Source organism: Condylura cristata, unplaced genomic scaffold (assembly GCF_000260355.1).
Source record: "Condylura cristata isolate star-nosed mole 26May11 unplaced genomic scaffold, ConCri1.0 scaffold00080, whole genome shotgun sequence".
Taxonomy (NCBI): domain Eukaryota; kingdom Metazoa; phylum Chordata; class Mammalia; order Eulipotyphla; family Talpidae; genus Condylura; species Condylura cristata.
This window is the reverse complement of record NW_004567181.1, coordinates 134,199-159,774: the sequence shown is the minus strand read 5'-3', so window position 1 is coordinate 159,774 and position 25,576 is coordinate 134,199. Positions and strand designations below refer to the sequence as shown.

Sequence of the window (25,576 nt, the reverse complement as noted above, 5' to 3'; positions counted from 1 at the left end):
GTGAGCTTGAATTGCTATATATTTTCCTCTTATAACTGCTTTTAATGTGTCCCATATGTTTTGGAGACTTGTGTCGTCATTGTCATTCTTCTCCAATATACCAAATATATATTTAATGAGTATATATACATAACAAATACATATATTTGAAATTACATGCATTTGTATATCTATATATAAAATACAGTTATATTTATATAAATATATATAGGTCACACATATGTATCTATATATAGCCAGCATAATTAGGCAAGAAAGGGAAATAGGTTTATTCAAACAGAGAAGAAAAAAGTTAACTATCACTATTTGCAGATGTACAGACTCCACTAAAACTTGTGAGAGGCAATAAATCAGTATAGTAAAGTAGCAGGATATGAAATAAATACATAAAAGTGTAAGCAACTAATAGCCAGAAAGAGAGTGGGGAAAACAATCCCATTATTGCACCAAAAAAGTATTATATGCCTAGGAATAAATTTAACAAAAGAGGTGAAATATCTGTATATTGGATATTATATTATTAAAAGAAGAGAGCAAAGACACAAAATTAAAGAGATCAAATGCTCATGGAATGAAAGAATTAACATTGCTAAATGTCCATTTAAAAAAAAAGACCACTTTATCCAAAACATATATACAGTGCACTCCCTATCAAAATTCCAATTCATTTTTTACAGATTTTAAAATATTATACAAAATTGAAAAGGAAGGGAAAAACTAAGAAAAAGTAGAAATGACCTCCCATTTGTCTCACCAGCCTACTGAGGTGGGACTAAGTCCCAGGAAAGGCTGCACAAATCTAGAACAGGGTGGGAAGGAATTCCTGGAGTTGCACATGTACAGACACTGCTGGGAGACCTTAACATATGGCCTAGATAGTTCTCCTGTCTCTAATATCACTCTTCCTTTATGCCTGCAAACATCTGTAAAGGGAAATCTTCAGAGTTATGAGTAGTTGATTGAGGAATGGTAGTGTGATAAAAGAAGGGATAACTCTTTCTGTAAGAAACTGAGGTCTTTAATAAGAGAAGTTTTTACAAAGTTGGGGTTGTTTGTGAAAAGGGATATGATAACTTGTCCTTGGTTGAATGCCTGTTTAGAGGTTTACTAATCTACTTTGTTGTTTAATTTCAATCCAAGAAATCCCACAGGAAACTGAGATTGCATAAACCTCATTTGTAAACAGGTCTGAGAATCAGACTAGTATTATGGAAAATTAGGACATAATATAAAATGTGGTTTCATGGATTCTGTATTAAAATAACCATTATCATTACTTGAACTAGTTTAAATATTGAATCACTTGATGTCTGTTTCCTGGGAATTGAGTTAAGAACAGAAATAAGGAAAATCCTTCAATTACTAATTTGAACACCTTTGTGTAATATAGATATAAAGGACTATGAGTGAGAGTCCCTTTTGTGTATTAGACATATAAGCCCCTTGATTCAGAAAAAGTCTCACATATGACAAACTAAGAAGTAAAGAACTTACTTGATGTTCTCTGTGAAATCACTGAAAAATAAGCAGAAATAAATCCATGAAATTTTTCTTAAAGTGGAAAAATATAGTATTACCTAATACATGCTGTTGGTTTCTATGTGGGGAGGATTAATTGCACATAAGAAAAAAAAGTAATCCAAAATTTTCTGTAGGGTAGGTGTAATACAAACCTAGATATTCAGTGAAGCAGTGACAATGTTATAATGAAGTCAAAGGCAGGTTTTCCTGAAAGGCCTTCTTCATTATTGGACCTGAATAACTGGGAAATTCCCAAGTAATATCCAATGGAACTTAAGGTTTTCTTTAAATAGTATCATGATCTTTGAGAGAATGCTCAAGATTTTTCTCCATTTATACATCCAGCAAATATTTTGATCTTTCTCTCTCATTTTCTCACCTGCTCTCCCCCCCACCAAAAGTTTTGCCTACCCTTATTATTCTACAGTATCAATCAGGGTTTTTTTGGGTTGTTATTTACAAATATTAGTTTATCCTTTCCATTAATCCAAATCTCTCAAATTATCTACAGTACACAGGAATCTGAGTAATAAATGAACAAAATAGCAATGAGAGATTCAAATTACATTAATGGGCCAAAGTCCCCTAGACCTTGAAGACCAAAGTGAACCAAAGGAAAGTAAGGACACAGATATAATACTTACTTATGGGTGCCAGGGGCAGACCTAGAAAAACAAGTTATATATCAATGACTATTTATCTGAATGGAATAATATTTCTTCCTTGGAAGCCTATCTGAGCAGAGGCAAAGCTTGGTATTCTCAGATTTTTGTTCAAATTATAGTCTTATGATTACATATACTAGAACAGATATGTAGCCTCCATTTATAAATTATTACAAAGAGGACAGAGGAGTTCTCTAAGAATTAAATGGGATGATGTAATTAAAGCACCTATACAGTTCTTATTATAAAGAACATGCAAGGTAAGCATATACTTGAAATTAAATGTAAGTATAATCACAGAAGGAGATGAATGAGTAGAAGGTAAAGAAACCTGGAGAGCTGAAAGTCTCAGGTGGTTGCACAAGAGTTAGAAATGAACAGACACACACAGGTCATCTGATGTTACAAGAACAACTACAACAATAAATAAAGAAAACAATAGAAAAACATACTGAACTTACCACTGGATGGAGCCGCTGAAAGACAAATACAAGTATCTGTGCAAACATTTTCTCTCCCACTAGAGAATTTCTCACAACAGACCATTATAGCAATGAGGAAGAAAGTTCTTTTTGGCCTTTGCTTACTTTTAAAGTAAATCAACAGGATTTGAATTTTCAAAAAATATCACTTAATAACCATGGGAAGACATTGGTGAAGGAGGTGTGTACCCCATTCCCAGAATCCCAGCAATGCCAGGGGAGGGAGGGTTACAGGTTTCCATAGTGGCAGAAACAGACTTACTGAGGGCATGTGGAGTTGGTCTTGCTGGAAGGTAGAACAGAGAGAATAAACAGTTAGAGCCTTTTCCCCAATCAATTTGTCATTTTTCCCCCCTAATTTGTGACATTCTATGTGACAGAGCAAGAGGCCAAGATATTTCTTATGTCTTTTAAAATTAAACCTGGTCAGATAAAGACTTTTAAAACCCACTAGAAATCTATTATCCCTGTAGCAGAGAATCAAATGAACATACAGACTTACTGATTGGTTGAGGAGTTGATCCCACTGAAAAGCAAGCAAGAGAGATTGCTGATTCATCCTTTCTTATTTATATGCCTATCCATTTTTTTTCCTATTGGGAAATTTCCTAGAGATATAATTGCTTACAACTTTTTTTTTTTTAAAAGATTAGATCATTTGAGATTTCCAGAAAACTTCTAAGCAGCTAGTACTATACTATGGGGAAGCAAAATGCTAAGAGAACAAATTTTGAATTCCTCTACTGGTTCCAAATTCCAATAGGTACCATTGGACTTGGACAAGGATGTAACTGAGAAACAATTTACTAATTGGTTGTGTAGATGATCCAGCTATAAAACAGAAAGATTATCTAGATTTTTTCTTCCATTCACTTTCTCCTTTCTGTATGAAAATTCCTTATTGGCTATCTTTAGAACCATGGACAAACTTTTTTCTCTGCTTTTTAACTTATGTTAATCAGTGAATATTTTAGAAACGTTTAAATAACCTAGTAGAATTCTCAATAGTGGAAAAAAAAGGGGTAAAAGAAATAGGGACTTTCACTAATGCAATTCCAATATAGATGGATAAATCTTGGTTTAAGAAGATTTCTTACTATATTGTGAAAAAACAAGGATGTAAAATAATAAATATGACATTAGTAAAAATAAAAAAACAAAAATTTGAAAAAGAAAATCTGTTAGACACTGCTGGAGAACATTGTGTTTTATTATGAAGGGCAATAATCAGACTTACAAGAGGATCTTGTAGCTGTAAAAAGAAAGAGGAAAATTGGTGTAGGAAGACTGATGAAAGAGGAACTAGTTTTCTGGTTTCTACTAATAGGGAAAATCAGGAATGGTAATCGAGGGGGAGCATAAATTCCCTGTGCTGGGGAACATATCTGCCACCATGCCTTGAGGGATTCTGTCTACTGCTTAGTCTGGAAGGCTGTAGGAGAGGGGCTCATTTATCTCATCCATTTTGTCAGTGACTGATAACTTCTTAAAACCCAAGAAGGAGTGGTAATTTAAACAGTCCCACCTTCACTTGTCTTCTCCATGCAAGTTTTCATTCAATGATACATGTATACTCCCTCCCCTATTGACAAGTCACAGTGAACAAATAGTTCCTCCAGATATTTTTAATATATATCATCCATATTTAATATGTTATGTATCATTTTGGTTTTCTAAGTGGGGACTGAAGTCTTACCACTTCATTCAATTTTTAGGGTTGAGGTATACGTATGTAGTGGAATAAGCAAAAGGTATACCCATAAGATAGAAACAAAGGACTCTGGACCTTTAAAGAACTTACTGGTCATTTCTGAAGTTTCATCTAGTGGAAAAATATAAGGGAAAATAGAGAAGTCAGTGTGTGTAACTTAACAGAGGATACAGGGACCTCTTAGCTTAGTGCAGTGTGTGGGCTTAAGTACCCCCATCTTTGCGCTTTATATCCTCAAGTCTGGTCTGGGAGAGTGGCCATATGGTGGTTTCATTCATCTGTCCTGTTCCTCTGGGGAAGAGAGGTGCTTGAATTATTTCCATGGGTTCATAATGTCTGTGCCTTGTACTTCTGTCATTCTCATTTTCACTAACTTCACTTTTTCCCTAACATTTTATTTTACTTGAAGTTAGCCCCATTTGGAGTCACCCAATATTTTTAGTTAAAAAAAAAATCGGTGCATTTTTCACCTTTCTCCAGTTTACCTGTAGGTTGAGGGGAAACTAGGATGGAATGAATGTAGCATTTATTTTTCGTTTATCTATCAATATATATTTTAAGTGCTTATACTAGGGGAGAGGGAGTTAAGAAGGAAGAAAATAATAAAAGGGAATCCACATCCCCATAGATTTCAGGCACAGGGTGATTATTAGGGGTTGTTGGGCCAAATGAGACCCTTCCTCTAGCCGCAGTGAGGAACTCTGAGATGAGCTGGCTAGGGAATTTTTCCCTGTAAGAATTGAGAACTTTCAAGGCTGTGGGTCATGGTGAAAATTAAGAGTGTTGAGATAGGCAGCCTTGATTTAGGGGAAAAGTGGTAAATGCTGGATCATATCAATTCACAATGAGAAGCATATTTAGAACCAGCATCCACTTTTAGTGGTATAGTAAAATTGTGTGGCAACCAATTTTCACATTTTGAGACTTTTTCTAAAATACATTTGTATGTTAGCAAACTCCATGGGTGTTTGTGTCTATAATGATTATATATAATAGAATTGAATAAGCTCTGTAGAAACTAAAAAACATTTCTGAGCTAGAAAACTACCCTGGTTATTTGGTCTAATACTATTATGGAGGTCATTATGACCATTACTGGGGGTTGGGGGGAGGGGATTTCTTACTAGTTTTGCTAAAAAAAAAAAAGAAAAAAAAGAATTCTTAGCAGTGGAGAAGAATGAAAACATGCCTACAACCACTGTTTTTACAACAATAAATACATTTAAAACACAGAACAGACATGCTAGACACAGTAAAGACGAAAGAAAATCACAGGGGAAAAAAATAGATAAGGCACTTACTACTAGTTGGTCCAGTATGTTGCACTACAAATAGAAACAAACTGAAATGATTGTGGTTGTTGAACAGGAAAAACACACTATTGATAATTTCCATAAGATAGTAGTAAAAACGATTCCCTAGGAGTTACTAAATCCTACTTTTCATCATTAACTATTTTTATTGTACTGTTGTTAGACTACTGCCTTGTCATAAGAATCAGTTCTTTGGGCCCTCCCTGGTGGCAGAATGGATTAAAACACAGCACCATGAAGCTATTACAGCATGAGTTCAATCCCTGACCCGAGAGGTGACCCACATGGCATGGCAGACCTCTCCTGAACTGCACACTGCTCCCTTTAGCAATGTATTTCAGTCAGTCCTCCTGTCCTCCTCCCCACTTTCTCTGGTGAATCCTCTTACCCCCCACACTTCTGGCCTATACCCCAGTTCTGCATTCATAAATAAATAAATGTTTAAAGAAAAAAAGACTTGTAGACCACTATAACAATTACCAGAATGATCTTAAGCTATCTATTAGGAAATGTGAATGATATGTGTGTGTGTGTGTGTATTTACATTTGTATAGGTAATATAACTTACCAATAGGTCCTGGAGTTTGCACTATAAAGAAATCCAAAATTAATCTCTTAGTATATGTGTGTAGATAAATAATACATTTTTATTAATTTAATTCTAAGGGATGGCTTTGGGAAATAAAGGAGAAGAAATAATATTGATAATAAGTCATTTTTATTTATTACGGAGAGTTCAATAATTTTAAATATAAAACAAAAGGGATGTTTAGCATATACTATCTCAGATACTTAGCATACTGCAATATCTTCTACCCTAGTTTGCTTGTCAACCCAGGAGACATTAGAACAAGGTAAATGTTTATACTTTTAGTTCAGAAATAGTTCATTTATCAAGGGACCATTCTGATACTAAAATATTTGTAGCCAGGTAATGTGGTCTAGGAGTAGGCATTAAGTAGGAGACAAGGATTAGTCTCTTGGCAGCTTTTGGCTTATTTGGGACTGACAGTGTGGAATGTTGCTTTCATTAACTAGAGTGCCTGTGGGCAACTGGTCAACATAACCTTCAGTTTTTTTTTTAAATTATTTTTAAATTTTATATATTTTTTAATCAAAAATGGATAAATGCATACAATATGGATGGAGCTGGGAGGGATCATGTTCAGTGATAATCAGAAATTATCAAGAAAAATACTGGATAGGTACTTCACCTTTAGGAGGAATGTAAGGTATCAGGAAAAAAAGTAATTATAATAAAAGTAGAAATCCAAACCAACAGGAAACTGACCTTCAGTTTTTTAAAGAGAATCTGGCCTTTAGTTGATTTTCGAGCTGTGTTATTCTAGTGAACTGATTAAAATACTAAAACTAAGTTACTTCACAGCATTGCTTTTATATAAGAGTGATCCTTGATTAACTGCATCTGAATTGGGAAAAGACATAGCTTTGGGCTTCCCTAAGTAAAGCGTCCATATGTTTGGGCACATTTCTTAGGATGGGGTCGTCCCTATAGGTTATATGTATGGAGTTCCTGAGCAGGAGAGCAACTGGGAAATAGAGGTGGAATTAGGCAGTCATGTTTAGTATATAACTAAAGTCATATGTGCTTGGGAGATCTTCCTTTTGTGTCTCTGCCTTGTACTGTTGAGCTTTTGGAAGGGGATTTGAAAGAGATACATGGAGGAGAGACATGTAGAGACACTTAGATGAGACACATGGGTGACAAACACATGTGAAAGCTGAAAATGGCAGCCATTAGCTTGATGTGGTATCTCTTTTTGTCCTAGATATCTAAGACCTGCCTAACCCCATCCTGCTGTAGGCCTGTGGCAAGCTTTTAATTCTCAATGGTTCTCCTTTAGGTCAACCTTATTTGGCTAGACTATGTGTCAATGAGGGGATGGATAATTTTCAGAGTTTTATTAGGCATATCCTTTTTTTCTCTTCTTTCTCTATGCACTGTGTGCATGGGTGGCTGGGCTCCTTAATAGTTTAGGGTTCCTAGGTGTTCCTTGGTCATGTGCTAACAATTAGGTATAAGACTCACAGTTTGTCATATGAATACAATAGGACATCAAATCATATTTACTCTCATAACTTAAAATGTCAAGTTTTGTCATGAATACTATAATGCAGTATGTGAAATTATTTATTCTCACATAATAATCCTCCATTGCATTTTTTAACTTAACCTTTATAATGTTTCTATGGAAAATGCATTAGTTGCTAAAAGTGGGTGAAAATAGAATCCACAGAGAACTTTTCAGTGCAATCATAAGTTTAAATTTGCATTATTTTACAAAATAAAGGTAATCAAATAATGGGACATTACACAAAAAGCAAGATGTTTATGGGCTGTGCTCTAAATATTTATTACAAATTATTTTAAGATCTAGACTAAACTTAAGTGGGTATCCAGCTCACAAAGTATAATTCCCAAGAGGGTTTGTTTTTTTGTTTGTTTGTTTTTTTTGTTTTGGTTTGTTTTTTACCTTCAGAGTAACTGTCTTTTTTTATTGCAAAATCTAGGTGGATCTGACCTCTAGGAGTTCTGGGAGGGATAATGAAGCAGTGGGATCAGTTGATCCTGAAGTTTGAGCACCAATCATTGATAGAAATGGACTCACATGCTAAGCCTTGTGAAGGAACAAGAGGTATTATAATTGAGATTTAGGTTACTTACCAATGGTTTTTTGAGAGAGCTCTAAAAATAAATGAGAGACAAAAGTTGTTAGTAGGTACTTTCTGGTTCTAGAGAACATAGTTCTTGTAGTTTACGTGCTTTTCCTACTAAGAATTTGGACCAATAAACTTGGGACTGGCTGTAGTTGTAGTGTGGATATTTCGTGACAATTCTAAGACATATACATATATACATATAATGGCCCCCCTATGTAGTTAATCCACTGAAAAGATAATTGGTAAAGATACTAAATAGAGGTCATTTCCTTAGGTCCATTTAAACCACTTTAAAAGATTGGAAATATCCTCAATTAAAATTTATTTTATTTCCCTTTTCCATGATTTTACATTATCCCACCTTGCTCCATTTTCAGAAGTTCTTTCTGTGTAATTAGTCATTGGAAATTTTCTAGAAGGGTTCATCTTCCTCCATATAGTCTGTATTAAGCAGGGGAATCCAGTACATTTACAGGATCATTAATAACATGCTGAAATGCTACACAGAAGAAAACCAAAGGCCAAGAAAATGTAGACCCCAAACCCTTGAAATCAGTGTAGTATTCCTAATTACGTAGACAATTAAAATGTCCTATAATGTGTGACAGCAACTTACTTATAGGTCCTGTAGCTCCAGCTGAGTAGGGAAGAGGGGGAAGAGAAAGATGAGTATGCTTCACCACTGTGAAGAAAATTCCCTTTCCCCTACACTTTAACACTGAGAACTCTAGAAGGGGCATCATAGATGCAAATCCTAGAAGTTCATGTATGGCATTCCTTGAGTGGGCTTCCTGTTGCACCCCACCACCACCTTGTTTTAAGTGAGAGCTGATGCCTTTTACGAGAATTGGGAAGGACTCCAGACTTTGTTGTAATGCCGCTGGCTTTTTTTTTTCTTTTCTTTAATTCTCTTTCTTCCTTTTCCCTCATTTCATTAGGGACCTGATGCTTATTTAAGAAGTTAACCTTTCCTTCATGACAGAGCACTAGGGTAGCTAGTGAGCTGGCCATTTGCTTTTTCTATATTCTTTTGCTAAACCATGGGGATTGCAGTCTCTCTGCTTTGTGTAAACCATCTCTGAAAACTGTAATAACAATGCTGGGGGAGTTGAGAAGCAGGGCATCAAGAAACAGGGAGATTAGTCCTTGAGGCTTTGTAGGTTAAAAACCAGAGGAAACAGAATGGAGAAATAAATTTGATACTTACGGATCGGTGCTGAGAATTGCACTGAAACACAAAAGAGGAACAGCAATGGACTTTATATTAATAGAATCTGCATGCTAACAATATTCTTTTAAAAGAGGCTGTGAAGCAAATCACCATAGGGAAACTATTATTGCAAGTAGACAGGTATTTTTAGTATGGAAACTTCATAGACCTGCCCATCAGATGAAGCTATTCATCTTAAATGAGAATGTATGGCAGAGTGAAACGGAGAAGCTGGGCTGAAGATTGTCAGCTCTCTTTCCCTTCCATTACTCCTCTTTTCCCATCCACCTCTCAGGTGCCTCAATTTTTTGAAACTCTTTAGGGGCTGAGAAACTGCCAGTTCCTTTACCAATTTTTTCCCATAATTTCCAACTTTTGTTTTATCATGTTATTTTTCATTTGCCTCATCCTAGTTGTACCCATTCTTCTTGTAACTCCATCCATGCTTTAAAAAAATCCACAAATAGAGTTTTGATTATATTTATGATAACTCAGATTTTTTTTTCTGACCTTCATTTTAATTATTGATTAGTTGGCTTTCTATTGCCTTAAATTCAATGGCATTAAAATTCAGGGAATTTTTCTCTGATGACTTGAGCATGGGAAGTTGTTAAGAGATTAAAATGTAATCAAATATGAGTGGGCAATATTTGGGGTGTAGAAATGGAAACAGCTACAGTAAGGAGAGGTCACACATTCCACAGAAGATTGGAAAGTTGCAGTTAGGAAGGAGAAAAATAACTCACTTATGGGTCCAATAGCTCCAGCTAAAATGTGGGGGAAAATATACAAACTAATTAGAATGTTTCATTAGCAGAGAAAATACAGTTTGCACTGAAATTCTGGGAAGATATAAAAAATGTAGGCCTAGAAGCAAATATTCCACTTCACTGGAGTAACAAAGTTCACTCTTCATTCTACAATCAGGGGACCCCAGTAACTACTGTGACCTGACAGCTGGAGCTGCAGGGATGCAGTGGTCTAAGCTGATTACACAGGCAATTCATCACCTTTCTTACAACTGGGTTAATTTAACACACATACAGATATGTGATATGTGTGTGTGTATGTATATATACATGTATATATATACACATGCACACACACATATATGTATATATATGTATATATATATATATAATTTAAATAAAATAGAAATCCTAATCACCTCCCCTCCTTATTTATTAGTGGGAATGAAAAAAACTGGTTTTACCTACATGCATGAAGAAACTTTTGCATAGCTATTTCACAAACTTTGAGTTTATGTAGGGCTCTCTTGTGTGCTAGAGCAGGAAGGGGCAGTTGCCGTTAGACTGTGTCCCCTGTACTGTTAGACTTAAGTGACACCCTCCTGTCCTCATGTGTTCTGAGTTCATTTTAGAATATTAAGTTGGATCTTGTTAAAATGCAGATGTGATCCGTGCCTCTGGCAACAGGTGTTAGGCTGACATTCTGCATGCCTAGCTAACTCTACAGTGATGCCTCTGATAGAAGTAAGGCCATAAGGGACAGGTCAAATCTCAGAGCATATTTCCATGTACCATCCCCCACCCCATGCACACTCCTTTCTAAAGCAATTACTTCTCACTCTGCACTTATTCTTTTCCTTCCCAGTGCTTCTGCCAGAGATACTGGTGGTAATGCCATTTAAAGTGATATCTTGACATTTCTTCCATACTCTTTGCAGGCATCACAGTGGGAACTTGCAATCAGGAGGAGGGTGACTCCCAGTTTGCTGTTACTGGATTTCTAGCAAAGGCCCCTCCTGCTTTTTTCTCTATTGCTTTGTTCTTCATATTTTTGCTTTTTGCCATGGAATTTCATGATCTGAGAAAATTTAAAGTACTTCCTCACAGAAGTACCTTGATTCATAGGAAATAAAGAGAAGGGAATTGACAATCTGTGTAGGAGGAAATAAAACACCCAAGGACAGGAGTGTGTCACTTAGTCTAAGAGTGCAGTGGACATGCTCTAAAGGTAACTGTCCCTCCCTACTCTAGCAGACAAGATAACAAATCCCTCTGCACAGCTGTAGTGACAGGCAAGGGCAGGGCCGGGCAGTAGGGAACCCCTGCAACTCTTTACTGTCTGGACTCCCTCCTGGTCTCTTCCTCTCTTAGCTGTTCAGTGGCTTTCTGCCGCTTTCTGCTGCAGCCCTTTAGGCTCAGGTGTGCTCACTTAAGCAGGCCCACACCACACTCCAGGTGTCCATCATCAGGCATGCTCACCAAAAGCCCACAGTCCTCAGTGCCTCCTACATTCAATGTCACAGGTGATAGCCACAGAAGCCAATGGCAAAAGAGCATGAGCAGCTTCATTTACCCTACACATAGACTTGACATTTGTGAAATAGCTATGTAAGTTTTTTTCCTATAGGTAAAACCAGACTTTTCTATTCCTACTTTTGAATAAGGAGTTCAATGAAGATTTATTTACCATATATGATTTAGGTTCAGATGTCTTCAGATGTGTGTTACTACAACATACCCACCATCAGCGCACCAGCAGTCTTCCATCATCCTCCACTGAGCTCCTTATTAAACTTGTCCCCCCACCCCTACACTCACCCTTTGGTAGTTTTGTTGGGGGGGAAAGGCTGTTCTGAAGGAACTCCACAAACACAGTTTTTTATAGACCCCACCCCACCCCAGAACAAAGACACCAAGGACTACAAATCCCATAATGTCATCACTATGAAAGGAGGATTGCTGGGAACTGAAAGTCGAGTTAAGCGGACAGGTTTAGTATACACACAGGCCTTGTTTTTTTTTTGCCTACTCTCAGTGTGCTATTGGGTACTAGCTCAGCAGAACTGGTAGGACACAGTGATCACTTTATCTCTCCCTTTGTTCCTCAGTTATTCATTTCTTCATTTCCCCTTTTTGTAAATAAACCCTTCATTAAGCTTTTTGTGGCCTGCTGTTGAGTCCTTTTTAAGCTTGTGGGTGAGTACCCACAGCCAAGCAACCCATTTTACATTTGGGTTGCCTGTAACCCAAATGTATAGTTTTAATTCTATAGTCTTATTTCTAGGGTTTCTAGTTTGTTTTTGTGAGTTCCTTTTTTTCTTTCATTCTATCTATGAGAGAAAATCCACTGTTTGTATCGCCTTTTGACTTAGTTTTCTCCCCTCTAACAATTCACTCTTCACTATGCATTCTTTAGAAAGGAAGAGATAATTTTAGGTCAAAATGACACAACCAGAATCAGGAATAGTTACTTTTTTAATGTTAATGGTTCACTATTCCTTTCTGTAGAAACTAATTTTAAACCTGTGATTGTTGAACAGTTCTCCCAGACTTAAAATCTGTCAGGCTGATTCCTGGAATCAAATATACACTATAATTATCTAATAAACTATCATTGAGACTTTTATGCCAGCACTCAAACAAAGCCACATGAAAATTGAAGCACAGAAAAAGAACTTACTTATCGGCCCTGCAGCACCAGCTAAAAGACAAACAAACAAACAAGTCAGTTTGGAGAGAGCAAGATTGAAGGAGCTGCAGATCAAGCATTTTATTACATAATAGATTTACAGAAAAGTGATAAGATGGTAACTCTCCAGTTCTCTGTTTTTTTGTTTTATGTTTTTTTTCTCTTAGAAGACCATAGGGAAAGTGCAAAAACAAAATGTAAACAGGGAGAGATTTTTACTCTGTATAAAGGGATAATTAACATAATCAAGCTATTAAAAGGCCTTCAAAAAATACCCTGCATCCCCTGCATCAAGCTGCTACCATCCCAAACACTGATCAGTCAGCTAGATTCACCCCAGTGCTGAATGGGTCCTCAGCGAGCTAACAGTCTGGATCTGCTAATGTTATGTTTATCTTTGTTTGTTATTTTTAGTTATACTTTATAAAAACTACACCCTGAACCCCAGATTGAGATGGTTAATCTGGAGCATGAGCCTATCCTCTAGAATAAATCTAGCTTTCCCAGCTCCACCTCTTCTCTCTGGAGTTTGGCTTAAATTTGCTGGGTGGCTGAGGTCTCAGGTTTCAGTAAAAATACTACTCACGTTTATATCTTTTGTCCTCAGTTTCTACTGTCTTCCTGATGGCAACTCATTCTAAAAATTTGTTTTTTGGTAAACAACACCAATCAACATCCAGCCCTATATTTTTCTTTCACCTGTTAATTAGTTATTATCAATATTTTCATTTTTCTAATAAGAAAATTGTCAGTAATTTGTCAGTTACTCAGGGGACCCTGAAATCAGCCTCAAACTCCTCACATGGCAAAGGAAAGGGGGACAGTACAGAAATGAGCTTCTCTCCATCTTCACCTGCCTCCTTGCTCCAGACACCAACCCTTAACAATAGGCACATTTTAGCAAATCAAAAGAAATTTAGAGCAATAAGAGAACTTACCAAAAGGTTCTGGAGTTGCTTTTAAGACTTTTGCATCACCTATAATGAAAATCAGCAGTATAATCTAAATGAGATTTAGACTTTGAGGGTACTAAGTATAGGCAATCCCTAGCCCTCCTCCCCAGGTATGAGAAATCTTGAGGGGAAAGACCTGAGTCTCAACTTTACTTCTCTGTCATTCCATGACTGGATAAATCATGAAAGCTTCTAAACACTAATTTTTTAGTCTTTAAAGTAGAAATTGTACTACCGTTTGTCATATATTGCAGAGCTGGTATAAAAACGATGGGAAGCTGAAAATTCTATTGTAAATGTTAACATTCCATGGCTACAAAGAAATGAAACTTCACAAAGTAGTGATGTTTCACTGATTTTTAAGGTATTAAGCTTTGTTTGCTTCTCTATTTTTTTTTCTCATTTGTTGAACATGACATGTGATGGTGGCAAAGAATAGAAAACCTAAAGGAGACATCACAAGGTTAAAACCTGATTTATGCAAGGAGGTGGGGACACAAGGGATTAACATGACCCAACCATAGAAAACAAAACCCTTAGGCTCCAGTGCTTTTTAACAAGGCATAAGGCCCAAGCAGGTATCAGAATGCTTTAGGGGAGTGTCCAGAGCACAGACCTGAGGGTAAAGATATAAGAGATTCGTCCCATTGAGGAATCTCTGGTCTTGGTTCCACATAGTTATCCAAAGTCAGCAGCAAACAGGCCACTCCACAAAGGAGTGAGCCCCTCCCAGAGACAAAGGACTGTATCAGGGCAGTCTCTGCATTGGCACCAGGCATCATTCCTGCCCACCTATACCTATGTAGGTGCCAATTTCCACCCACTCTCTCCCCTAGAAGGACAGCAGCATCCTGCCTGCTCCTGACCTGTACCTGCTGGGACTTCCCTGACCTCCCTCAGCAGAAGCCAATCTTCTAAGACTGCCTGTCTGTGACCAGAGGCCTCTCTCAGCAAAGCTGTCCCTTTCAGAGCAGTGCTTCCTACCCATTTGTGTTTATGAAAGTGTCCTCTACTCATCTGAGCTTTACCCTAAGTGATGAATGCTGGTCACCTAAAGCACATACACACAGGTGGTTTTGAGTTAGTGGTGTGCTAGCTAGTGTGGGTGCCCTACTTTGAGAAAGGAATATAGGTTAAGTGGGGAACATTCATACCTCCAAAGAAGTGTGACTTGTGATTAACATCGCCTGTGGGCTGTGCCTGATTTACAGAGACCAAAGGATTCCCTTTTTCCCCATAAAGTTAAACAATCATTTTGGCTGGGCATTTAATTAAGAACTGTGATATACAAATTTTTCAGGTTGTGAAGCACCTTAAAATTGTGATGTTTTACAGAACATCATGAAGTAGTGAAAATCATGAAATATGTATTCATTTGCGTCTTTGAATAAGTAGTTTTACTAGTTGAAAATATAACCATAAGTGTAACATTCAATATGTAAAATCTCACAAGTATTTATAGCTCAGAATTATAAAAAAAAAAGTTGTCCTAAAAGATTTTTTCTGAACATCTTTGTTACTTTTGGTGTAATACCCCATGATTTACTGAATTTTCTCCCTCCTACACCTTTCTCAGTCTTCCCTGCATTTAGAGCTTATGTTCATATTTCCTTAGTAGTCATTGCGATCATTTTCAGGAGACTGATTTAAACTGTAGCATCTCAAACTTCATTTTTATATTTATTTCTTGCAGAGTCCCTCATGTTTTTATTCTCTTTTGCTGGTTTTTCAACTGAAGGGCTGAAATTTATTTTGTAACTGATTTACAAACTTAATAAGATATTAAATAACTTGTCTGTATTCAAAGAACAAGTACATAGGTTGATGGGATGCATTTTAGGCAGCCTGGATCCAAACCTGCCTGTGTAAGTGCTAAGTAAGAGTTCCTTCCTATATTTAAATTACTTTAGTAAGAAAATTCATTTAAAAAGGGATTTCAGTAGGTCTTATTATACTGCTCTCAGCTCAGAGAAATAATACACATTTTCAGTAATAAAGCTGAGAAATAACTTTTCTCCAAGCTCACAACCAAAGTTAACTTAGAAATAATTTCTTCTGTTAAGGGTGGGGTGTAGTTAGAGGGACACAGGGCCTAGGGAGGCTCTGTTGGAGATGGGAAAAGGACCTTCTTTGTACTTTCAGGAATTAAAGGAAGAGCAACATGTAAAGACAAGCAAATAGAAAAGCTATAACTGCTGAAGAGACGAGGTGGAGTGCAGAGCAATCAAAGGCACGAGTTGAATTTGTTTGAAAGTAAGAAATGATATTTCATTGTCTCAGAGGAGAAAGTGAGGCAGGTGAGCTTAATATAGGTAATATAATCAATAAGGAGGCAGTGGAGAATCATGAGCTTCAAATTATTTCTCTGATCAAACAGGGAACAGATAAAACGGAGCAGTCCTCTGCCCTACAACACCAGCTTTTAAAATGAGAACAAAGACAGATCCCTTCAGAAATCTAAACAACAATCACAAATATTCAATTTCAACTATCATTAGGATTCAATATTTCACCCCCTTTTTTTTTTAAAGATTTATTTTTTTTATTTGTACATACAGAACTGGGATACAGGCCAGAGGCTCAGGGGCAGTGAGAGGCTTCACCAGAGACAGAGTGGGGAGCAGAACAGGCAGGTGGATGAAGTACACTGCTGAGGGGAGCAGCGGGCAGGTCAGGAGAGGTCTGCCACGCCATGTGGTCACCTCCGGGGCAGGTGGGAATCGAACTCATGCTGAAGTGGCTTTAGCTTCTCAGTGCAGTGCTTTAACCCACTGCACCACCAGGGAGGACCCCAAATATTTCACCCTTTTTCTAAGTCTTTCCAAAAATTGTGCCCTGAAGATACATTAGAATTTTCCACCACCAGTAGGCACATAGGTTACCATAAATGAAACTTTCAATGAAACTTATGAAAGTAACAGTAATGTATTCTATAGACTGAACCCTCACTGTAGTCTGTGAAGATAATGTGCATTTATGTGTGTGTATATATTTATATATTCAATAATTTTATTCAAGGAATAGGGTTATGTCACAATAATAGACTAGTGAAATAATCTTTAAAATTTGAAATATATGTATTTTTAAGAAACTTTGCCCTGGAACTTTAAATATATTTAATGTACTTAGACAACCAGATAACTTAGGACCTTAGTTTTCCTTCTTATTACGTGTAGTACTTGGGCAAGTTAAATAATGTCATTGCACTTTGGTGCTCTCATCTGAATACCTGTGAATATGAACTCAATAAGATGCCTTTATTACAACTCTTCTTATTACGTTGTCATTCTTTTATTCATAGCCCTCATATTTCTTGTTTTTTCCTACCCCTAAGTTAAAGAGACTTGAATTGTTTTGCTGAAACCACCCTAAACAGCTAAAATCAATTTAGTCCTCTTTGTTATTTTGCTAATCACTGGGTTTTCATTTTACAAATTTTGCATAAGTTTTAGATACAATGTTGGGTGATGGGGGAGGAAGAGAAAATGAGAAAAAACAGCTAGCAGAGCCAGAGAACACTTCCCAGTTCTGTGATATACTAGCAAGACTTAGAATTTGGAAACAAAAAATGAACTTAGCCCTTTGTTCCCCAGAAAACCCACATACAAATAAAACATTTATGTGGTTGTCTGGCTCAGAAATTACACATTTTATTTTTTGAATATCAGAAGAGCACCAGATCTGCAGCATCAGTTGTGGCTTAGGGAGTAGGGTTTAGAATGTCCACTGCTGCCAGAAAGACCTGGGGACACTTCCCGGGGAGGCTTCCCTCTCAGCCACAGAAAACTTGAAACTCTTAGGAACAGCACAATTTGTCTTTAGTACTGTATTTTGTCCATTCTTATCTTTCTTACTAACTCTTTGTTCCCTTCCTTCTTTACTTACTCTCTTTCTTTGGCACTACAAATTTGGAAGCTGTTTTATGTTGATACTTCACTATGATAAATGAACCCCTGGAAACTTTCATTTTTTTCTTATTTGAATGGGTTATTGAGATATATGGGTTATTCAGAAAAAAATGAAATGAAGGAATTCAAATCCCAAGTTTCTGCTCTGCCTAAATGGTGGAAACCTAGAACTTGGGCAGTTTAGGAAAATATCCTTTTGATTAAAGGGGGCAAAATGTCAATGGAAGTAAAGAAAAGTAAGGGGACTTACCAATAGTTGATTGAGACAGTGCTAAAGTCAAGTCAAACCAAACAAAAATGAGATTTGCATGTCTCAGTGAGCTTAGATTCTATAAATACTAATAAGAAATAAGTTGTAGAAAGAGGGCAACAAGAGATTTCACCCCAGGTTCTGTTATCAGTTATAACACAATTGTGTGGCAGGCACACAGATAATCACTTATGAATTGTTTGTTTGCATACACTTCCAACTTTTATATTTCCCTAGTAACACTGTTATGGTAGAGTAAGATTGTGAGATCTATATAATTTATCTTTTAATATATATATTTAATTTCTTTTAATAATAAGGGAAAATGGGAAACTTTTAAAGACTAACAGACACCATAAAAATTTAAAACTAAAATCTAATTGGGGAGATATTTGTAAATACTTAACACTGAACTTATTAACAGATTAGCTTTCACCATCACAAAAATTTCCTACAGGTCAGTAATCCACTAGATAAATGGAGGTAAGCCAACAATTTGTATAAGATGAAGCCTAACAAGCTAGTAGACATATTAGAAGATACTCAATTTCAGGAGTGAGCAGAAAATACAAGTTTAAAAAATTTATATTTAACAATGTGGTGATAATGTGATGGTATGATAAATTCCAGCCTTCCTATTGATGCAAGGAAATGGAAATATTTAATTCATTTTGGTGAAATAGAAATATTTAATGCGTTTTGGTGATGTTAAGCTATCATGGAGTTCAGTTGAGCAATAACAAGGGAAATTTAAATTGTGCTGTAGTTACATAAATGCCCATACATAATGTGATGCATTAATCCCATGTGGGTATATAGCCTGAACTGTTTACTATTTCTATAAGGACATTTTGCAGCATTTGTGATAGCATACAATATAAACATTGAGAATACTTCAGGGGAAAAATAGAAAATCACTGTATATTCACAAATTAGAGTATCAACCAGAAATTAAAATATATAAGCTGGATTTCCATATAGTTCAATGTTAAAGTGACTTTTTTGAAAAACAAAAACTAATGCATTCAGAATACTATTACTTTAATAAAAAAAATTAAAGCAATATAACCAAAAGAATACTATGTATTTTTCTGCAGTGCATAAAGGTTATAAACAGTATGTGAAAATACATTAACAGATCCATAATACATTTACAAGTCTCTGGAAGAGGGTTGAAGGAAATGAGTCCAGGGATGGAGGAACTTCTATATTATCTGTCACTTGAGAAACATGATAAAACATCAGTTGTCAAATCTAGGATGTGAATTTGCAAATGTTAATTATTTTGTACTACATTTAAAAAGCTTCTTTAGGATACAGTAAAACAAATACAGAATCTCCAGGACATGTAAATCAGATTACAGCAGAATTAAAAGAAAACCCCAAATGACTTACCTGATGAGATGGCTGATGGTGCTAAATACAGAAACAGACAGAGGAGCAGGATACAAAGAAGCATCAGTGTTTGGATTCCCTACTTTTGCAGGTCAGTTTCAATCACTGTGCCCTGCTCTCAGGTGTTGGAGCCAGGCCCTGGGAGGTTTACTGCCTGCCAGTGGGTGTCTCATCCTTTCCATTTCTATAGAGTCCCATCTTTTAGCAGACAGATGCTATTGCAGTAAAACTTTATCACATATTTCTTTGTTCCACTTTCCCTCTTTTTTCCTCTTCTCCTCCTTTATCTCTATCCCTCTGCTTTCCTTTATTTATCATTCCCTGTATTTTACAGGAAATTTTATATTCCCTCCCAGACAATGTGGAAGTTTGTACCTTACTGACAGACCATCCTAAACCAGCAACAAGACACTTTACACCCTAGTACTCATATGAACTCTCAGCAGTTCTCTTTACTACAAATTTCACAATCAGCAAAGTGTTACTTATGGGAAGCAACTTTTTGTTAAGAAGCAAAGATTACTTACTATAATAATCTCTGGATGCCTCTAAAAGTACAAGCAAAACAAAGAAAAATGGTTAGATTTTCTATTTCTGTAAAGTTGATATAATTACAGATTACCTAATTAGCACCTTCAAATATTTATCCAAGCAGGAAGGAAGGAAATTGGAGCAAAAAATCTCCTTATGACTTGATTCATAAATCAAATTTAATTAAAAATCAGGCAAAGGTTAAATAGTTCAGGGTATGTATTGAAGAGGAATAATAACCTATGTATAGAAACAATGAATTAGAAGAATATACTGGCTATAAAATACATTAAGCTCAAAAAAAGAGGAAAAAATGATTAGAAGTTCAAGTTCAATGAAGATAGGATAATTTTTAATAATACACACATATTTATTGTGATTAGATGTGCATCCTATGATGTAAGATTTGTTTCTTAGTGTTGTTCTAGAAACAGACTGTCTAAAAGATCTGGAGACAGACATAACAAATTACATAATATCTAGTGATATTATGACAATGTCTTTCATAAATATGTAAAATAAATAGTAACACTGACACTCTATAAATGACTTAAATTATATTGCACAAGAATATCATTTGATATCTTACTAAAATAAATAAAAATCTACCCAGAAATGAGAAGGCTTTTTTCCTCCACTCCCTACCCCCCCCTTTTTTTTTTTTTTTTAAAGATTTATGCATTCAGAACTGGGGTACAAGTCAGAGATGCAGGCAGGTAAGAGGATTCACCATAGACAGAGTGGGGAGCAGGACAGGCTGATCAATGAAGTACATTGCTGAGGGGCAGCAGGTATGTCAGCAGAGGTCTGCCATACCTTGTGGTTCACCTCTGGGGCTGGGATTGAGCTGACGCTGAGGTGGCTGAGACTAGCTTGCAGTGCTGCATCCTTACCATTTGCACCACCAGGAAGGATCCTTCAGGTCCCTTTTTATAGTGGAGTGCTTTATTTCCATACTTGATTGTCACTGAAGTCCAACACACACAAAAATCCCTTCTGTTTTATATGAATGTCACTTAGTTTTTCATTGTTCTGTTGATATGTTCAAAATAGAAAATACTGAGATGGTGAAATTTTCATATTCTGTAATTGATGTTTGTTATATTTTAATGCATTGCCTTTGGTATAAAAATACTAGCTCTACTATATAGATGAGAATATTGTGACCCATGGGTAAAGTGTTGCCCAATTTTTCTTTAGATCTGACTTTCTACCTCTTTCCCCTCAAGTCCCTTCAGGACTATTTCCTTAAGCTTCTATAGTCATAATGTCCACAATACCATCCTCTAAATAGGTGAAAATTTAAGATAAACTGAACAGATACATTTAGCCTATTACTCCCGAAATCCCAATACTCTTATAATAAGTAGAAGTGGGAGGTCATAAGAAGATAAAATATAAAACTGAAATAAGAAAGCTGCCTTTCCTTGATGTGAGATGTGCCACAAGGAGGCAGCCAACTTGCCTAACAGAATCTCCATGAGGCTTGGCCCTCTCAGAAGGCAGGAATGAGTGAGTAGCCAACAGGATGAATGAAAACCACCTTAGACCTCAGACCTCAACTCCTCACCTATGCACACAGAATGTTTCTAAGACTCAAGATAATATCCCACACATAAAATGAAGTAAATAGAACTTATTTATTTATAAGAAATTAAATGTATTTAATTTTTTGAAAGTCATGTAACTTTATAATATGTGGCATATTTAAATTTGGCTAAGATTTAAGTACTAAATTTCATATTTAAATAATATACTGGACCCCTCCCTTGTGGTGAAAGGGGTTAAAATGCAGCACGATGAAGCTGTCCGCAGCCACTGCAACATGAGTTTGATCTAGGGAGGAGACCCACATGGTGCAGCAGACCTCTTTTGTCCTGCCCCTTGCTTCCCCTAGTAGTGTATTTCAGTCTATCTGCCTATTCTGTGTCTTGAAAATTTAATCTACTAATGCTAACATGATAAATTTTTAGAAATGTATTTTATTTCTTTAATTTATGGTACTATGGCATAATATTACTCCATATTCATGTTAAGAGCAGTACATGAAGTGGTTAGTATTTTGAAACTTTGGATATTGAATTTCTCTTGAGTATTAATACTACCTTTGTTAACTGATTAGTTAGTAAACAGGAAAGGAATAGAATATAAGAAGGAGGCACATAGTGTAAAGTGGAGATTTCCTGGTATTTTTCAAAATCTTCTATGTAGTTGTTTTGCTTCTTGTATTTTTTTTCTTTTTTTTTTTTAACTCCCATGTTATAATAAGGGAAACATTGATTTTCCTTTAATTTTGCCATAATCTATAAATATATTTACTTCAATCATCATATGAAGTATTTAGAAGATTGAAGGAAACCATGATTCTAAATTTCTCATGTAAAAATATTTCTGTATTATTTTCTTACAAATTCAGGATATTATTTACCACTTTCTGTTGAATACAAATGTCGAAATCCTAAAAGACAAGATGAAAACTTAGTGAGAGTCTACTTTGTCAACCTTTTACATATTATTTTCATACTAGATGAAAATCTACTTACCTCTTCCTCTTGTAGATCTCCGAGAGGAAAAATCTTTTAGAAGAAAAACAGAGTAAGTTTACCTATAGGTAATCAAATGTGTTTCATCATTAGTCTAAATCCAACTATAACCAAAACTTTTGTTACTTTTCCAGGGTTCCCATATTTTTTAAAAATTCTAGCCCAGAAAAGAGACAGAGGACACCATGACCCTTAGATTCTCACTTTTGTTGGTTATAACAATGCATCTTAGAGATAAGAGTAGGAGGAATGGGCCAAGATTCCAGTATGGGGCATAGACAGTGAGTGGAGTGATCAAGCTACAGCCTCTTTTCTTTCTTCAACTCTTGAATATGTAAATCAATTTTCCTGTTTTGTGTGTGTTTGTGTTCCTACAAAAGTCTAGAGAGCATACTGGAATCTCTTGAGGCCCATCACATTGCATTTAAGTTATGTCATTAAACTCAGTGATGTCCTTACTTGAGGGACAGCATATATAATTCTAGTAATAATAATAAATACTGAAATTTGGTATGAATGGACCTTTTTTTTTTAAATCTTAAAACAACTAGAAATCATGTGATGTGAAAATATTAGTAATGAACTCAGAACAACAACCTTGGGATTGAGATTATATTCCTTCTTTTCTAAGTAAATTTATATAACTTTCTTAGCCTTTTTGAGCTTCAATTTCATCTTGGGAATAATGATATAAGTTGGATTCTTCTATTAAATTTTACTTTATAGTTTGCAAAGTATATGTATTTTAATCTAACATTCATGGCCAATTCATAAATTGTGTACTTTGTCCCTACTTTAAATATCCAGAAATTGTTTCATTGAGGTTTCTTAACCTTTCCAAGATCTGGAAAGAATTCTTGTAATGGTTTTAGGAAAGGGACTATGAGAAAAGTGAAGAACTGTTACATATATTTATGCAATTATGTTATATATTAATATTGTATTATATTGACATATATGTATACATAGAAAGACAGCAAGAGAGAGAAACATTGGCATCTGGATATTGTAACAACAGAAGATGTGAGCTAACAAATTATATTTTAAAAAAGAATGTTTCTACTTTACTCATTAAAGAACTAATTCTTGGGATGTCATAAAGTTGGCAAAAGAGGAGTTTCCTTGCTTTTCTTCCAAAGTGAATAACTAACAATTAGCTAGGCAAAAAAAAAAAAAAAAAAAACCAACCTGAGAGATTCCCTAGAGAGTGGTAATGAAGTTGAAGCACCTAAGACACTAACACGGATTGTGTTAGAGGGAACAATGAGATAATCTAAACATGGGTGTAATTGCATGTTGGTGAAGAGAAATGTTTGGAGGCCATTGTCAGGTGGGGAACACTGATGAAAATTCTACTGGTTTAGCCAAGACCCTTGGGAGAAGAGAGCGGAGACAATGTGGGAGGTACATGCCTTCAGCCCTGGTAAAGCCCTTAGTGGAGAAGTTCAGGAGCTCCACATTGGCCAGGACTCCACATAGGTCAGGACTCTATCAAGCAGGACAACAAATATGATTACAGTATGATTACACTCTTTTCAGAGCTTATATGAATATAATGAAATGCACTGATAGGTGATAGACCTCCATCTCTTAGATCTGGGACTCAGTTGAGTAGGGATATTATTGGCAACAAAATCATGAAAGAAGTTGAACCCCAAGACATATGTGACATTGGCAAATCAGTTATGCACTCTTCTCTCATCCCTATGACACAGCAACTATAAATAGGAGTCTAGGTAATCTTAGAAACTAACTGGAACCAAAAAAGTAAAATAAGGTACAGCAAGAGTTCCTCTTCTGAAAAAGCAAAACATAAGTAGCTCAGATCTCTAAGTTGCAAGTCAAGATTAAGAAGAAAAAATGCCAGAAAAATATGAAGTAGCAAACATAGATGGAAAAAAAGTTGACAACTTGGAATCTCAAGGGATATTGAGATATTATGATATTATAAAGTGAAAACAACTCTGGAATCTAACTTCAAAGATGTGGAAGTTTATGTATCAAGAGTTCATATTAATTGTAATAAACTGAAAAGATACAAGAAAATGTTGAAAATCAAGTGAAAGTGACATGAGAACTCAGAAAAGCAAAAATATATAACAAAACTGAGGAAAACAAATTAATCAACTTCTAGGTAAAATTAATGCTCATAAGGCAGAAATTGAAGTTTAAATGAGATAATAATAGAAATTAAGGGTATGAAAAACTCAGTAAATTGGTGAAAAGTGTTATATTCAACTGTGGAGAAAATAAATGAAATGAAGGAAGACTAAGTGAACTCAAAGATAGAGGCCTACAAATTACTTAGGTGGAGGAAGAGGAATAAGAAAAAAAAAATTGAAGAAACAATGTGAAACCTATTTGATTACAATAGGAAAGATGACAAAAGCAAATTGATATATCAAAATGTGGAAAGAGAGAGAAGGGAACAGAGAAATTTTTTAAGGAAAAAAGAACTGGAAATTTTCAAGCCTGGGAAGAAACTGAATATACAGGCCCAGGCTGCTGAGAGAACACCTAGTTGTCTAAATGCATAAAGACCTACTATAAGAAACACAGTAATGAAACTATCAAGAGTCTAGGAAGTGGAGAAAGCAAAGGAGTTTTCAAGGTAATCCAATCAGCTTTCATTGACTTCTTAGTAGAAATTCTACATGTTAGGAGAAAGTAGAATGACATATTCAAATAACTGGAAAATAAAAATGGCCAGCAAGAATTTAATAGCCTGTAAGACTGCAAGACTCTTTCAGAACTTAAGGACAAAGAATTCCCAGACAGACAAAATCTGAAGGTATTTGCCACCACTAGATTTCCCTTACAAGAAGCACTGAAAGCAGCTTTCTTATCAAATTAAAAACAAACAAAAAATATATACAAGGATATAAATAAAACAAGAAATTTTTTTTTAAGATTTATTTATTCATACAGAACTGGGGTACAGGCCAGAGATGTGGAGGGTGAGAGGATTCACCAG

At 35.7% G+C, this 25,576-nt stretch overlaps 1 protein-coding gene across 1 annotated transcript in view; it reads right to left on the bottom strand.

Annotated features, from left to right (window-relative positions):
* Window positions 1-25,576, bottom strand: part of LOC101625527 (chromosome unknown open reading frame, human C6orf10) — a 62,924-nt gene that overhangs the window by 24,072 nt on the left and 13,276 nt on the right. Inside the window, 7 exon segments of the mRNA XM_012734863.1 lie at window positions 6,261-6,281; window positions 8,379-8,399; window positions 8,991-9,011; window positions 9,582-9,602; window positions 13,961-13,999; window positions 22,488-22,517; window positions 22,603-22,635. Of these exon segments, the coding sequence (XP_012590317.1) occupies window positions 6,261-6,281; window positions 8,379-8,399; window positions 8,991-9,011; window positions 9,582-9,602; window positions 13,961-13,999; window positions 22,488-22,517; window positions 22,603-22,635 (186 nt within the window).